The following is a 17,664-nucleotide window of genomic DNA, read 5'->3' as shown; positions in this document are numbered from 1 at the left end:
TAGATGAGGGAGCCCATTAATCTACCTGCTCACCTTTGTATGTGATGTGAAAATCTAACCCCCCTAGGATTCATGATTACTGTTCTCCTGTTAAAATGAAATGAAGGTTGACCACCCAGAAAATTCTGTTTTGCATAAATCTGGAGATTGAAAATGCTTTGGTACCAGTGGAAAACAGCTATTGTTTGTGACCATGACTAGGCACAGTTAGTTGAACTCCAGATAACGTGCCAAGAAAGACCTTGTGAATCAGGTCCTGAAATCATGAATAGTCAACAGGGAGTGAGAGAAGAAAATGGAGCACTAGGGAACACTTCCTTGATGAGCTGCTTTGCTGAGCAATGCACAGCGATACTCAGCATATTGCACTTTTCAGCTTGGTATTTTCTTATTTTTGTGCAGTGAATTATAATATTTGAATGTGGAAGTGACAAATGCATGTGTAGTTGTTGCTAATTTCAAACTTGAAAGTCAGTGCAGTCTTCTGGCAAAATTTTGGTGGGAAAGCTTTTGAATCATGTGCACACTACAAGGATAATCTCAAGCTTTTTCTTCCTCTAGTGTTGGTGTATGAGGTCCATGTATACACGGGTGCTAAACCTGGTGCTGAAACGGATTCTAATGTTTATATCAACCTCATTGGGACAAGAGGAGATGCTGGCAAAAGGAAGCTCCACAGATCTAAGAATAATAATGTAAAATTTCGACAAGGACAGGTGAAGTAATAGCAATGCTATCTCTGATCAATAAAAGTAATTTATAGCTAGCAGATTGTTTCTTCAAGTCTAAATATCTTTAGTTTTATTCAAGCAGTTTACCATTTTCTCATATATTTTCTTTATTCAAAATTACTTGCAGAATTACCTCATATGAATAACTGATCTTCTGGATCAGTAATTCGTTGAGAACATTGGATAGGAGAATTTGAGTACTCTTAGTTACTTACATTGCACATATACAGAAAATGGTAACAACCTTTTTTCTTCTCTCAAACAGATCACTGAATTTTAGAAGCAAGCTCTAAGTCCTTATTCCCAAGTGTGTTTTCCAGTCTTGGTGAGGCAGATAGGACTAGAAAGAGTAATACAGAGATGACCAAATAATTCTTTGTAACTGATCATTGTGTCATGCTAAAGGAATTGAGTGCTGTCTCTATGGAGTAATCTTGAGATGTTATTTACCTTAGAAAGCTTTAAAGGATCCTTACTATTAATTTTAAAAAAAAAAAGAGGAGAGAGAAAATAAACTATTCTATACTGTTATCATCAAAGCAATAGCTGTTATCATTTTCTTTGTATGGTTCCACAGATGGATATTTTCTGCATAAAGGCTGTCTCACTGGGAGACTTGGAGAAAGTTCTGATTAGCCGTGATGGACCCGGTCCAGGTAGAATTTAACTTCCCAGAGACCAATCTGTTTTCAAGCCCTTTTTAAACACAATGCACTTTATTTATATTGCATCCTTTATACAAAATGTGACAGAAGGTCATGCAGTGATAAAAAGTCTTCCTGCAGACTGGTCACTGTGGCGGGATGGTGAAAAACAGTGGTAATAGTAAGCAAAAAGGACATGAGTTTAATGTCAAATACTGTCATCCTACTCTTTGTTTTCAAGTTTATTTATAAGAAAATCCTATTTAATTACATAGAAAACTCATGAAAGCATAGCTCACACAGGTAAAATAATCCTTCATTAGACAGACTGTGAAGACTGGCCAGAACAGAACTAAAGATCGTGAACACTTGCTTTACTACTAAACAAATTTTGAGTAGCTATAGCATAATGCCCATTGCTGCTTTGGGCAACGGTAGAAGATTTGGATGCTTTTTTCTAATCTGTGCAAGTAATGTGGAGCTTTTTCAGTGAATGACATAGCGTTCAGCTTGCACGTTTTTCAGAAAAAAACAAACAAAAAGAGACAATTCTGTGATGAGGTGTGTTTTTGGTACAGGCCCTTGAGTTATGCACCTCTGGAATGACGTAAATGAAGACAAAGCTAGTATTTAAAAGCACTAAAGATGCAAATACTGCAAATACATTTGCAGATTAAGGAAGGCTCTAGGAAGGAGCCAAGTGAAGAGAAGGATTTTTAAGGCAGTTCAGGGCTACACTGATCCAAGATTAGAGAAGCACTTTTACCCTACTCTGAAATGGCTTGGAGCAGTATCCGTGTTGCTGACTGTACTGTCTAAGACTCTGAGCAAAATTATTCTATTACAGAAGTAGCCTTATTAGTGCAGCCTTGGTACGGGGTGTAAACTTGATTCTAGTATCTCTGTAGTTTGCTAGTTTGCTTCTTTCAGCAGTACAGATGATCGTATAACTGAGAGTTTCACATCCTAGTAGGCCAAGGCATAACACAGAAGGTAGTGTGGTGGAGCCTACCTTCGCTCTGTTTCCCCAGGACACCATACTATGCTCTCTTCCTTTGTCTTTCCTTTAATAAGCAACATAGCCATATCACTGGAACAGCATTACAAATCTGCAACCAGAGTCAGCTATCATCTTAAGCTTTTCTATGGCAATAGACATCTGTGGATTTGCAGGATCGTCTAAAGAGGACAATGGCTTGAATACTTTCTATAATAAAATTTATGCCTCTTTGATTAAGATGATTGTTCATTGTATTCAGAACAGACAGATCTCACAGACCTCTTTTAAAGTGTATCCAGACCTAGCCCCAGATAAGCCTGGCCTGAGGTAACCTGGGGGTTTGAGAGCTGGAAAAGGAAGGCGAGTCAGCACAGGGGCTATCTAGAGACCCAACCTTTTGGGAGTTGAGCAGGAAGAATGAAGGTTCCTTTAGTGGTGAGGCTTCCCTTTTTTCTAATGATATCGCTTGCATGATAGGGCAGAAGACCTCGAGTCTTGAAAGTATCATAGAACATATGCTTTCTTTGGGGCTCCTAGACTGCAGTGCATAGATCTTCTTCAGCCATTGTGAATGAGGAAAGAAAAGGGATTTTGTCCTAGGTTTTGGTATTGGTCAGGTGTGGGTCACAAGATGATGTGTCTTATCTTCTGAAAGAACTTTCTCCTCCATAGAAACCTTCAATACATTCCTGTACATTTACACAAGCAACGCTTTTCTTTTCTTTTTTGACCTGTTTCAAAGTGACCTGCCTGGTTGATGGTTAATGTGGTTAATTGGAAGGCTAGTAGGTTCTTTCTAATTAAAGAATATCTACAATATAAGAGGGTTATGGAAGAAGCTTGCAAAGTGTCCTAATGTGCCCTGGGCCTGAAGTCTTTAAGAAGAAATACCATTCCGTTCCATGCACTCCCTGGGCAAGTCCTCCTTATGGGACAGAGACTGCTGCCTTCTAGGGACTTCCAGACTCAGATGCAGAGCATGAGAATAAATAGGACAGTTGTATGCTTCTGACTGAAACATCCTTCATGCTATTTTGCTACAATGTGCTGTTAAATAATGTTGTGAGTAAGGCAAAATGTCATAAGCAACATGACAACTTGTGAGTGGTGCAGATACAGTGAGAACAGGATATTTGAATAGTGCTTTGCAGAAGAGCTGTACCAGTCACTAGGATGATTATTGGAAGTGATCCAAGAGATCAGCATGGATGCAGAAGTGGTTACTGCTGTTAGGGAGAGAAAAAAATCAGTAGCCTGACAGAAGTGAGGCTGCATAGGTTTGTGCCTGCTGGTCCCACTAGTAGCAAGGCTGAGTATGTGTTGTCAGGTGGCACACACAGAGACACATTTACAAAGCACATATATGTATGCACATGGCTGGCCACACAGATCAACACAGGAACTCAGCACATACACAAACACAAACATCTGTGGCCTTATCCTATTTCCCTCTCCAGCTGATCAGAATGACAGTCCATCAATGGTAAATCTATCTATCTATCTATCTATCTATCTATCTATCTATCTATCTATCTAATCTCTATCTATCTATCCAGTTTGACTTATAAGGACTCCAGTAGCTGGCCTTAGACACTCAGACTATCCAGTTGCTGTTCCTGGATCCTTGGATCTTCCATTTTTCCAGTTACTGGCACCTATACAAAGCCCTTCCAAGGCTGCAGCCCCATTCCATTTGCAAATGACAGCAACAGTCTTAATGATTTGTTAATTAATACTCTTCTATGTGCAATAACAAGTTCACTCCAAACAACCAAAATTTCCACCTTTCACAGAGGTCTCATTCTCTAAGGAAAAAAACCTCACTTCTCTCAAAATTAAAACAGCAAGGCAGAGAAGAATTAACATTGTACATCTTGTGAGAGACACAGAATAATAAAGCTTTCATTCTGTTAATATATCTTATCTATTTAGCTTAGCTCTGTCCTATTATGATGTGTTTCTGCTGGATTTTTTTTTTTAATTTTAATACAAAAATGTATTATTTTGCATGATAAACTTTTGTCATTACAATGCAGGCAATGGATGGTTCCTGGACAAGATTGTTATCAAATATAAGGAAGGAAAGGAAGATCAGGAGGTTGTATTTCCTTGTAATAGGTACGCCATTAATGGAGAAAAAGCATTTGTTACACTTCCAGCAACCTGAGGAAAAAAATTGGAGAACAGATATGTGCACACAGCCTAAATGAATGAGCACTGTCCCAGAGGTTTTCAAGATACAAGGAATGCAGGATTTTGCCATTGAAGACAAATAACAATGTTTCTGTAGGGAGCATAGCCTAGTGCAAAGAAGCCCCAAACCAAATGTTGCATAGGAGGAAAAGTGCATTGATTTTTTAAAAAATCTAAATTATACAGAGACCACACATAAATAAATAAGCTCTCAGTTCTCAATGTTTTAAGAAGTGTTATGTGTAAATATATGATATGATATAGTTGCCATCACGGAAACATGGCAGGATGACTCACAAGTGGAGTGTGAAATGGATGGTTATAAACTCCTCAGGATGTATAGGCAAGAAAGGAGAGGCAGTGGGGTAGCTCTGTATGTTAAGGAAGGAGGGTTTAGATTGTTTGGAGCTTAATGATGGTGACAATAGGGTTGAGTGTTTATGGGTAAGAATCAGGCTGAAGGCCAACAAGACAGATACCACGGTAGGATTGTGTTATAGCTCATCCAACCAGGATGAAGCGGCAGCTGAGAGAAGTCTCACAATCGCTAGCCATTGTTCTCATGGGGGACTTCAACTTACCAGATGTCCAATGGAAGTACAATACAGCAGAGAGGAAACAGTCCAGGAGGTTTCTGGAGCATGTGGATATTAGCTTCCTGACCCAGCTGCTGAGTGAGCCAACTAGGGAAGGCACCCACTGCTGTTTGTGAACAGTGAAGGACTTGTGTCTGATGTGGTGGCTGGAGGCTGCCTTGGGCACAGCGATCATGGAATGATAGAGATTTTGATTCTCAGAGAAGTAAGGAGGGCATCAGGAGAACTGGTACCTTGGAATTCTGGAGGGCAGACTTTGGTCTGTTGAGGAACCTGTCTGACAGAGTCCCTCAGGAGGCAGTCCTGAAAGGCAAAGGAGTCCAGGAAGGCTTGACATTGTTCAAGGAGGAAATCATAAAGATGCACAAGCAGGCCATCCCCATGTGCTGAGAGATGAGCCAGCTCCTCATGGCTTGGATGGGTGTGCACTTGACTGGGTAAAAAACTGGCAGGCTGCCTGAGCCCAAAGAGTGGTGGTCAGTGGAGTTACATGCAGTTGGTGGCTGGTCACAAGTGATGTTCCCCAGGGTTCAGTGCTGGGCCCAGTTCTGTTTAATATTTTTATTAATTATCTGGACAAATGGGATTGGGTGCACTCTCAGTATGTTTGCAGATGACACCAAGTTGGGTGGAGTGTTGATCTGCTTTAGTTGTTATCATATTGGGATAATTAATATAGTAGAATTTGCAGAATTCTGATTTAGATCAAGATAATTATATTCTGTAGTATGTGGTCCCCAGAATTTATGAGTTTGGGTTACATGGCTGAAATCTTTTCCATGTTATTTTGAGAACAGTGCCTTGAAGTCTTGAAAATCTTTAGGTATTCATTAAAGACAGCTCTCCTCCTCTAGGAATCCTATCTCTTTACTAAAAAACAGGATTTCAGTTTGCAAGGTTCCTGGAAATGAGTAGCTAAGAAGTATTTACTCCCCTCAGAATTATTATTCTAATGACCAGGCTTTTGGTTTAGTTTTCCTTTTTGGTGGTTAGGCTTTTTAACTGGTTTGGTGTGCATTAAAGATGGTTATTGGAAGAGTAGATGAATGAGAGGATTTTTTTTTTAATTTCAAGGAGATTTTTTAAAGTCAAGGAGACTTCTCTAAAGGGTGGGATACTTAATACACTGGGCTGTCTGCAAAACTGCCTTGTCAAAAGGAAATTATCAAGCTCTTAGAAAAAGATTAGGGACATTATGTATAGAACTAGAGGACTTCTGTCATTTTTTTGCCTGCAGTGTAAGTGCTCTGCCAATGTGTCAAAGTTTGATTTCTATTTTTAGAAAGTGCTAGTGATCTTTTGTTTCTTAAGAGGAAATAACGAGATAGGTCACAGAAGTTAATCAAGCTATTTATTGCAACAATAGTTGAAATACAGTGGACTTTAGACTTCATGCATAAGAGATTTATTCATAGAGGTTGTTTGCATACGAGAAGTGAAATGTATTATGGATCCTTCAGTTTAAGCACATGTAACCTCAACATGGAGACAATAGAATAGTAGATGTTAGTGAACACATATTTATGTATTTTTGAATAAGTGAGATTGTTAAAGACTGTAAAGTGTTATATGAACAAGGGGATCGACTGAATGAGTATAGTTATATGTTTATAGTGAAATGATATTTCAAGAAAGCACCTTAAATTCATCCAAATAACAAAAAAGAGAAGTAAAAAGAGAAGTTCAGTTAATTGCTGCAGATCTACAGAAGCTGTAGAAACTTCCAGACCTGCACAGGTTATATATAATTTTAAGTACAATGGATATAGCTAAGCACTGCAGGTTAGATCACCCCTCCAAATACACAGGTGAGTCTCTGATCCTGTAAATACTTAGTATTTCTTATAATGTAATTTGTATAGTACTGTAGTACTTCGCATAGCTACCATGATAATTCCTATTTGCCTGGATCAGAGTGAGCCAAATTCTCCTAATATGAATGAGGTTAACTTTGATGAACTTATAAAAGATAATTCAATCTAGAAAGTCGTTTCAATGCATAATTTGACTAAAGGTATAAAAAATTACTATTGGAGAGAGAAGGTAATTGTCAGATTACTTGTAATATACTGATAATTTTTATTAATGTTAATATTTTTGTTTTTGCAATGAAAGATGGTTAGATGAATATCAAGATGATGGGAAGACTGAGAGGGAGCTAACTGCCAATAGTAAGTATTTTGTTGAAGAATATTGTTGTATATACTTAATATTGGTGTTGTATATACTTAATGCCTATTTATTACTGAAGAGCCTTTTTGGATAAGACTTTAACTTAAGAAGAAAAGTGATAATAAAGCTTGCTTACATTTATTTTTTTTTCTGCTCATATTTTAGAGGATGACAGTTCAATAAAGACATTCCTTAAAGGTAAACGTTGTCTTCTACACCGTTATTTTTGCTGTTTGAATTCAATCTGCAAATCAGTATTGTGACAAATACGTAACCACATGACCTCAATGTATACATATACTATCAACTTTGAGAGAAAATGAAGATAAATTGTGGCAATAGTCTACAGGAAGGACTAGGCCTTTATAAGTAATTGAGAAAAACATGCTGCTCATATACTATTTCTGTTTTTCTTCATATTTCTACTATTCTATCTTGAAATCAGCCAGGAATTCCACTGAGAAGAGATTCAAGTGTTGTTTTGTTTATGCCAATATCACTGTCATTTAATACATGGGGACAGGTCCCCTAGCAAATATCAGCAAGTTGAAAAATGTGTTGTGAAGTGTCAGTGGAAACATTTTCAGGTCAAAATCCATCAGGGTATTCTTGAAGTAGCCAGAAATAATGCAGGTTTAAAGTCCATATCCGTTAGTGAAGCTAAATATAGTATATGCATTCAGTTGAATTAATACAAAGATTTTAATAAAAATTACCCATTTTTTATACCTACAAACACAGCCTCATCACTGTAATATGCTTGCATCTCCAAAGTGTTTAAAATTTGAGATACCATCTCTGGGTTTCTCCCTAACCAGAAAAGAGAAACAGACAAACAAAAGTATTTTTGCAAAAATTTAACTGTAAATGTATATTCTGTGCAAGTGTGTCTGGGAACTGGATGGGAGAAACTAACTTAAAATGCCCCCAAACATTTACATTTGTCTCTGAAAACAGTGACTTGCCTTCTGTAGCATGAGTCCACATCTCTCAGTCTAATTCCAGTGTCAGTGAAAATTAAATCATTTATATACAATCAAACAGTTTAGCCAACAGCATTATTGTTCCGTGGCAACAGAACCTTGACAAGAGGAGACTGATTAACTCAGGTAAGTCAAGGCTTTCCCAGAGAGAAATTTGATTCTCATGAGTGATTTGCAATAGGATTCTGCATTCTGCTAAGTGCAGAGTTCAGAGATGCAACCATAATATCTATTTCACATTATGTTCAGAAAATAGATGATATTTTACCAGTAATCTAAGTTTTTTTCCAGTGCAAATTCATTCTCCATTATGCTATAATAAGCAGGCACAGATGCACAAGCTGCTGAGAGCCTGTATATGTCAAGAGCAGTTAGACACAATATTTTGATTATGAGGAGAAAGGAGTGGCTTATTCTGAATCAGTTTGTGAAATATCACACTGTCAAAACATCCAGGAGAACCCAAAGAGTATGTGTGGATGTCTTAGGTTGAGATCAGAGATTCTGAATGATGAAGGTATAAAGGAGAACATTTTAATAAGCGTTCGGCCAATTAGCCATGCATCAGCTTAGCTTGAATTGCTCTTTAGCCATCTTTTCTTCCTCCAGGGGCTCATTCCAGTGGGGAACTGAGATAGGTGAGAAATTGTGCTTTTATGCCTTACGTAGAAAAGATGATCAGTAGTACTGATCTCAGGATTGTTCACAGTTTAAGTTGTATTTTCGTACTGGTTATATCATAGACCTTGCATGTGAAAAGACTGAGCTTCATAGGAGGGTAATAATCACAACAGGTTTGGAAAGCTGTCTTGTACTCAGTTCTTTGTCAATCCATCATGACACAGTTCTAGGGTTAGAGCTGATAAGAGAAAATTTCAAAGATGCGGAGTCTTGGAAAGAAAAATAATTGCCTTAAATTCTCCCAGCAGCTGTAACAGTGAAGATTTCACATGGTAGAGCAGATAGTAGTGATAAGCAGTCCCATTCACAGTGGAAGTGAAAACTTTCCGTACAATGTACATTTACTGAATAAGAGGCAAGCAGCAGTGTTGGTTTAGGGAGCCAATGTTTAATGTATTCATGTGGTCATGTTCTATGTGAGCTTCACTCTGCAGCTGGGCTTCAGAGAAAGCCATAAAAAGTTGATTGGCATAATTCAGAGTTTATTTATTTTTCGGATAAGATCAATGTGCTTAGGTCAAGGCTAAAGCAAAAGTTATAAAACAGAACACTTTATAAGACATTCTGAAGGTCAGAAATCTCATTCTGTTTGGTTAAGGCTAGCAACTTGTTCAATCACATAGCCAAGGAAGAGAGTTTGAAAGTCGTCATTGCAACATAGGTTACTTGAGGGCTCATGGTCCTTTTTCAGCCAGGCTGGCATTATGCTACCTTCAATGAAGAGTAAATCCCAGATCTCTGTGAACACTGCTGCTGGCTATGGATTCTGACAAAATGCAGTATGCCCATAACAGATTTTCTCAGCAACCTTTGTACATCTCCAGTTTACATCTGCTCTGGCAAATAAGGCATAGACATGGATTTATTTGTATTCTTGTGATTCCACCTTTTGATGGAAGCTAAAAAGATAAAGTGTATTGTCCTGGTAGAGAAAGCAGACATCTTCTCTCAGCTCTCAAATAATGAAGTTCTTTTGAGGGAGGACAGGACTTTGCATCACTCTCTAAAAGTTTCATACATTGTAGGGAAATTTTCCTACTTCATTCTCTATTTTCTCTATTTCATTTCCTTTTCTGCTTCAAAATAGGTTAAGACATTTCTTTCAAAGCAAGGAGGCAAGACACAGTTTATTCCAATGTTGTCCACACTGCAGTCATTTGAAAGGAGATAGGTTCCTGTAGTGTGATTCCTGTAGGGTGCTCTGTGGTACTGTGGGCTTTTGTGAGTGGTGAATAAAATATGGTTCAACATCCATGAACAGAATTCAGTTAATAGATATTGATAGGTTGGCTCTTGTGTTGTGCAAGGTTGCTAGTATTAAGATACATAGAAAATTAATAAGAGAAAATATTCAGTATATTCTCACATGACTTAATTTGGTTTTAAATTATTCTCTACCTTACAAGTATCTGTTAATTCAGTAAGAATAATCGGAGAATTCCCAACCTGTAAATGGCTTGGTCCTGCTTCTAAAATGCAATAACAATATATATTGGACGCTTAATTTCCTAAGAAAATAAAATATCAGACTGGCTGCTGTGCCTCAAGGCAACAGAAATTCCTACAATCCCCAGGATGTAAGCAGCCTGCTCCTACATCTAACAAAGTGTGAATGTCGTTTTCGGTCTTAAAACAAAAACACACCAGAGTAAAAAAAACTGGAGTAATGTGTTATAAAAATGATGGTGACAATCCTCTAAAAAGACATAAATTGTTCATATTAAAAAAACCCATCCAAACAAATGAAAATAAAAACAAACCAACCAAAGCCAAAACAAACAAAAAACAACCAAGCAAAAGAAAATCCCCCAAAAACATAAAAAAAACCCAAAACAAAACAAAAAGCAAACAAAAACCAAAGAAACAAACAAAACAAAACAAAAAAACAGGAAAAAAAGGCTTCATTTTCAGTTTCCTGAATTATTTTATGAAATGTTGACTTTATGTTTTACCTTGCCCAGTTTGTTATGTGCAGAAGTCACTTCAGGCTTTATTTTCACAGTTCTACTGAAAGCATCTTTCAGGTTCCAAACCAGTGGTTAAAAGACTTTCTGGAAGGAAATTGATATGACTGATCCCATTCAATTTATGAAAGTCAGCAAATGACCCTTGGTTAAATTATTTTAGAAAAGAGAGAATTCCGAGACATTTTATTTTGCAGAGTGTTCTGTTTTCCCCTACCATTCATTATAGCAGTTGTCAGACAATGAAAATGGTTATACCTTTACAAATCAGCTAAAAGTACAATAACACACTAACAAACTAGTCACTCTGAAAGGAAACTAAGCAAGCAGATCAGTATTACCAGGGAAAAAGCATCTTTTTTAATGTGGCCATGAATATGAAACACAAGGTGTTTAAGCCCTGCTATCTGATTTCCAGAGCTTCAGAATATCCCGAAAAGAGATATAGATGAAAGAGATATAGAAATCACTGAATACAATAACTATTTGGCATCAGTCTCTTTCTTACCATTTTACCAAGTAGCTGTCTCAGTGAGTATAATATTAGACAAAATATTTTTTTCTTATTCTGGCATGAGCAGGTTAAATGGATTTGCTGAACTGAGAGAAAATGTAGTCAGTCTGGGTTAGCTCAGTTAGCAAATTGTAGAAGCATTAAAAGTAAATGTAGGAGAACAGAGTCACAGATGCTAAGAGGCTTTAAATCTGTTAACCACTGATTTATTTCCTGGAAAACTCCCAACTGGTGTCTTAGCCTGTCTTCTGAAATAACAATTAAAAACATAATAATGGATATTAATTAAAATAAATCACCTTGCCTGAAATACCTTCTCTAAACCTGCTGCCTCTTTGAGCAGGAAACAGGCAGTTATGCATCCGTGCTTTCTCTTAACTTGGGGTTTGCTCTCTCCTGAAGCAAAAAAATATTACAAAGAGAGGGGAAAAAAAGCTCACCTGGAAACACAGTAATTATCTTAATTTCCTCTCTGCTGTGTTCCTGGGACAGCCTTCAAAACGGGGCATGGTTGGAGAGGATAAGAGGTTCAGGGCTACGTTGGGAGCCTTTGTAAAAATTTGAAGCTGCTCATAAACAGTCGGAGTGCTCAGGAACAGCAGAAGCTCAAACGATGCTTGACTTCACCAAGTGTGACACCCTGAAGGGTACCACATGCCAACCTGGCACAAGGAGATAAAATTCGAAGCTGGCACATATATCAAACAACAAAAGTTCCTCATTAGGCAAAATGAGGATCTTCCACTACATCTGACTCATTCCTGGAAATGACCTCAAAAAAAGAGTTCATATGGAAGGATCTTTTCAGCTAGTGTGTTACTCTGAGAACTGACTGTGAGATGTATATTTGTCTGCTGTTTTGTACCTGAGCCCAGAAGAGTCAGGGAACAGTCAGCTGTAATTTGGAAGCAGCTTTTGTAACAAGAGGGAAAACAGAATTAGGTAAAGAAAACAATGTGAAAATCAAGGGAAAATTATAAATCAAGAAAACCAGAACAGGTTTTCAGCCAGTCTCCATCTCCAGGCAGGTGGGCAAAAAGAAAAGGTATGAAAAAAACACATGGTACTGTGAAAAAAAAAAACCACATCAGATTTATTTCTGGATTAAACTATTCTAAAATTCATTTTGTCAGCACATTGCATTGCAGGCTTGCAAAAACAAACACAAAAATAGTTCTTTTCTATTAATCCCATTAATACCATATTGTCACGGTACTGGTCCCAGTCTAAACAATGCTTTTGATTTCCTTCCACTGTTAAGTTCCCTTTGTCATGCAAGATCAAGTGTCTTTTCTTCAAATAATTCATTTGAATTCAGGGGAAGATTTACATTGAAGCAGTTAAGTAACTCTAGTCTATACCGTCCATTTAAGACACAGCATTTTTTCCATACCTGGAATGGTTTTCCATAGCTTCTTGGTTGCATTCTGACTCAAAATACTGTTCTGAGTCAAGGTCACCTGCCAAAAAAGAATCTCTGAAACACCCAAGCTGTGAGTTGAGTTCAGTGCAAACACCTCTTTGGAATTCCCTAAAGCTTTGAATGATCTGATCTAACAAATGAGCAGACAGAGTATGACAAATAAGGTTAGAAAAATCTGAGTTTAAGTCTCATTTTTAACAAGTTGTTAAACTTAGCCATCAGTTTAGCCACCAGTTATTACAAATAGACCACCTACAAATCTTTCAAAATGGTAGTTTTCCTTTTCATGTTACATAAGAGCACTTTAAGAAATGAAAACTAGTAAATTAATTAAGTTTAATTAATTAATTAATTAAGTTGTAATTAGAGTAATTATTTTGTTATAAAGAATACAAAAAACTAAGCAAAGAGCCCTTGTCCTGATTCCTTGTTGTTAATTTCTGTTTTCATGCCTGCTTCAACATTTGTCTTCTGTTCATCAAGTCTGGTTTAAGTTATAATTATCTTCAAGAGAAGGAATTACTGTCTTTTTTTGTCATTATTTATTAAATAGGATGTGAGCTCATAGAAATATTTAAATTCTTTGTTGAAATAATAACAAATACATCCATTGCTCTCTGCCATTGATATTACAAATGTTTAATTGTTACATTGATCCTAAAGATGTTTTCATTTTGTTTAGCAGAACTGTGGAGAGTGCAGGTTAAAACAGACGGAGATTCCCCAAAGCCACAGGAGTGTAAAAGGACCCTTGTGATTTATGGCTCAAAGGGAAAAAGTGATGAGCTTTTGCTTTCTCCACAGACCCCAGGACATGTGTGCTTTCTACCCAGAGCAACAGATGAATTCATTGTAAGTCATAAGTATACAGTATTACACAGAGCTTATAATGGCATTCCTCCCTAGCCTATACATTTTATATCATTTTGTATTTTTAGAAATATATATATATATGTAAATGGAATGCTAGTTTGATGGGTACTAATGATGTATTCATTTACAAAGATGGAATGTTATAACTTCAGATTTTGGGTCATCTTCTGCTGGTAGTCCAGTTCTACTACAGCCAGCTGCAGTGTTCTATTTGAAATTTTCAAAGTGCATTTAAGGGTGCATATCATGGAGAAAAATGCTCCCATTTATTATCTTCACCAGCTCATCTTGCATTTTTTCTGATTTTCTAAAAAGTCCTGCATTGCAGTTTGTACAAAAGGCAACATACAGTTATTTGTGAATGCAGAAGATGAAGGACTGGACAGTATTCTTGAGGAACAGAAGTAGGCTTCTCTTCCCTTTATTTTGGCCTTTGTAAAGCAGTATACACTCTGCCAAAATAGTTCTGTCTCTTAAGCCACCAGGCAGGGGATTTTTCTGGATAATCATATATCACTGGAGAATGTGTTCACGCATATCAAAGTGTCATGAACCCTGAAGCAATAGCATATATATCTGGCTGGTATTAAAATCAATCCTAACACAGTCATGACTACCTGTCCACCTGTCATGCAACCTGCTGCTTTGAGAGGATTCATCTGAGGCATGTTTTTAATGTTCAAATTCTGTCTTGGCTTCCTAGGCTAAGTCACTACAAATTCTGTTGATTGGCATGAAGTACAGCTTCTAGCCAGTCGTGAGAGAAATAGCTTACAATTCAAGGCAGTTCTATAAAGCTCAGAAATACTTTTCAATGGCTGCAATAAACATTCTGAAAACAATGGCAAGTCTGCATTTAGAAAATGTTATCAAGGCTTTATTTTAATGACCAGATCCACAGTAATGACCTGTGTTTTTAATTTAAATAACAAACTAAAGCAATTTAGGTACTTTACAGGGAGTAAATGAAAAGAAAAATGGCACATCTTAAAGACAAGAAAGCAGCTGCTTATTGGAAAACAGACAGAAAACACACTGAATGACAAAAGGAGCCATTGACATTAACTGAAGAGGTCAATAGAGGCAGAATCTGTCTATAGAGAAACCAAACCAGCTGGCTGAATTTTGGCAAGTATCAATACATAAAGCAGACCTCTGCTACAGCCAACTTGCTGGTAGTTTCCCAAATGGCATGTATTCCTTGTCAAGACTGCCTAATTTCAGTGACTGTGTACGATGCCAGGAGAAATTAGTATTGTTATGTGTCAGTCATTGTTGTCCCTCGCGGTCTACTATCCTAGGTATCATAGTACCATAACGATCGTACTGGGCTTCCACCCCAGGAGCTTTCTAAATGCTTGCTCATACTTTGGATTTAGCTTTGGGTGAGTGTCTATATTTCCTCCTTAGCTATTTGTGTTCTTGTTTTATATGAAGAGGCTAATACTATTTGAGCATTGTTTACTGTGCATGAAATTTTGTCTCTTTGCCACATTGCTTACAGTGGTTTACAATTCTTGTGGCATTCTGAGGAAATTAGAATAGTGGGCCTGATATAAAGGAGCATTTGGGGATTTACAGATATCTCCATAAATACCTTCATGTCTTCTCTTGGTGGTTCAGGTAATAAACCCAGTTTTGTTTTACTCTCTTTTTCTTTGTTCTTACTAAAGCTATTCAGAAGAACACAGAAGCTTTGCTCATGTTCTCCCACTGTAGCAGCAGGTTGCAGGAGGCATGATATTACCAGGAGGACAAGCTATGAATTCAGTTTTCCAACAAGCAGAAGCAAATGAACTTTTAAACCCCCTCGAGATCCTGGACCTAGGCAAATATCCTTAGTAATATAGCACAGTAAAAAGTACAACAGGTTATGTGCTATATGCAGTTTATATTATCCTGAGATATAAGTTTGATTTTAATCTCAGAGGTATATTTATTACACACTGAGAGCAAGAAGGCATGTAATTCCTGATTTTCCAGGTGCTCTCACACAGATATATGCACAGATGTGTATCATATTCAGAATGACTCTTTGATCCAAAATATTTCTAACCAGCTCCTATGAAAGAACAGGTGTAGTACAATTGCATGTAGCAAGCATAAAGAATAAATTAAAAGAGATAAAATAGCAGCATGCTGCCTCATACAGTTGTTGGGTTTCAGTGGTCTCAGGCATTTAGTACAGTGTGTGAGCTGCTTAAATAAGAATAAATTTAATTATAATTCTTTATTTCTAGTGAATAAATTGAGAAATAGTTGAATATGTCAAAGTTATTGATTCTGCTATTAGTTCAAACACTAAAGATAGCATGGCAAAGAGCCATGCCATCTCCTATGAAAAATAACTGGGAAAATGAAAGTAAACAGATAGTGCAGTAGAAGAATGTTTTTCCTTGATATTCTGCTGATAATAGAAATCAGTTGTTGATCTCACGTGGAATAAGCAAATTTGTAAAGTATATATTTCTTTCTCGCAGTCATCAGTGTTTCTGATGGCTTACAGAGTAATCTTCTCAGAGCATGTCTTTGGAGAGTCCTAGTGTATCATGCCCATTCTATTATCCAGAGAATCATAAAATGCAAAGATACATCAACTGGCAGATCATGGAATTGGGATCCCTAAAACTACAGTCTGAAGCACTAGTACAGTTAGAATGAAATGAACAACAGAGCTCTTCAAGTAGGTCTGTTCATAAATACTCAACAAATACAGAATATATTTTGTGTTAAGGGCTATGACAGAAAATCACATAATGCAATACTCCATGTGCTTTTCACAGTATGAGATTAAGCTCCAAACCACAAGCAGCAGGATTTCTGGACTTCCTGATTAAAAGCTGTTCAGCTGCATTTTAGGGTCCTTTAACCACATATTTTTAACTAGAATAATTTATGCACACTTTTCTTAATTATTTTTCTAACAGGAAAGTAATAAGGAATTTAATTTAAATGTGCATCTAAACAATAAATTTTACTATTTACAGCTTTAATTACATCAGACATGATGTCTTTGGAGAAGCCCTGTGTAAGTCACAAAAGAAAAGATTTAAAATGTTATGAAATTCTCTAATCATCTTCATCAGTTACCTGTCCCTGAGAGCTTCAAAACCCCAGTGTCTTTGCCAGAACATTCTCTTAATCATAAGAGATATGCTTTTTCAATCATATTGAAAAAAATGGAAAAAATATTGTTATGTTTAGTGTAAGACAAATTACATCCAGTTCAGCTAAGTTTCCAAGTACTGAATATTACATAAAACTATTCAGAAGAAATAAAAGTGGAAAAATTAATTAGGAAATTATAATATTGATTAAAAACCAAGGTAAAGTGTCCTCTTGCAAACATTCTGCAAACTTAAAACTAGGATATTCACTGGATATATACTTTGTGATGAATTATTTGTCTGTCTTTGATGTAACATGAAGATCATGTTACATCAATTAATAGGCATTGATGGAGGGAAAAGCTAATTATGTGATCAAAGATAGGATATCATATTCCAAAGGAAAACTGATTGTATTAAATAGTTCAGAAAAGGCTTACAAGAATGATATAATGGCAATGCTGTGTGGAGCTGAACAGAAAGGCTAATAATGGCCAGAACTGGGGGGGCGGTGTGGCAGAGGGGGGCAACACCACACCTGTGAAAAGGGGTTAAATATCTAATATACTTGGTTGAAAATGGTGATTAATTCCACAGATCATAGACAGCATGATTACTAGTGCTTGTTGGTTCAAAGGCAGTCATGGAATTAATTGAAATTGTGATTCTAGAAACAAAATAGGAAATAGTGGGTTTTAAATAGTTGGTCCTGTATTCAGAATGTTTTTTCCTATATAACTCATCTGTGCATTTCCTTCAAGGATTGTACAAGGATTGCAACAT

The 17,664-nt window shown here is 36.9% G+C and overlaps 1 protein-coding gene across 3 annotated transcripts in view; it reads left to right on the top strand.

Moving 5' to 3' along the window:
* The window catches only part of RP1 (RP1 axonemal microtubule associated), a 214,814-nt gene that overhangs the window by 120,983 nt on the left and 76,167 nt on the right, over positions 1-17,664 (top strand). For all 3 annotated transcript variants that reach the window (XM_061448476.1, XM_061448474.1, XM_061448477.1), the window contains exons 27-32: positions 562-716; positions 1,309-1,387; positions 4,412-4,493; positions 7,280-7,335; positions 7,502-7,534; positions 13,584-13,753. In XM_061448476.1, the coding sequence (XP_061304460.1) occupies positions 562-716; positions 1,309-1,387; positions 4,412-4,493; positions 7,280-7,335; positions 7,502-7,534; positions 13,584-13,753 (575 nt within the window). The remainder of the gene's footprint in view (positions 1-561; positions 717-1,308; positions 1,388-4,411; positions 4,494-7,279; positions 7,336-7,501; positions 7,535-13,583; positions 13,754-17,664) is intronic.

Source organism: Pezoporus flaviventris, unplaced genomic scaffold, assembly GCF_033815535.1.
Source record: "Pezoporus flaviventris isolate CSIRO_AGI_PZ_B2104156 unplaced genomic scaffold, CSIRO_AGI_Pfla_v1 ptg000007l, whole genome shotgun sequence".
In the NCBI taxonomy this organism is placed as follows: domain Eukaryota; kingdom Metazoa; phylum Chordata; class Aves; order Psittaciformes; family Psittacidae; genus Pezoporus; species Pezoporus flaviventris.
The sequence above is the reverse complement of the archived record's forward strand: the minus strand, read 5'-3'. Positions and strand labels throughout refer to the sequence as shown.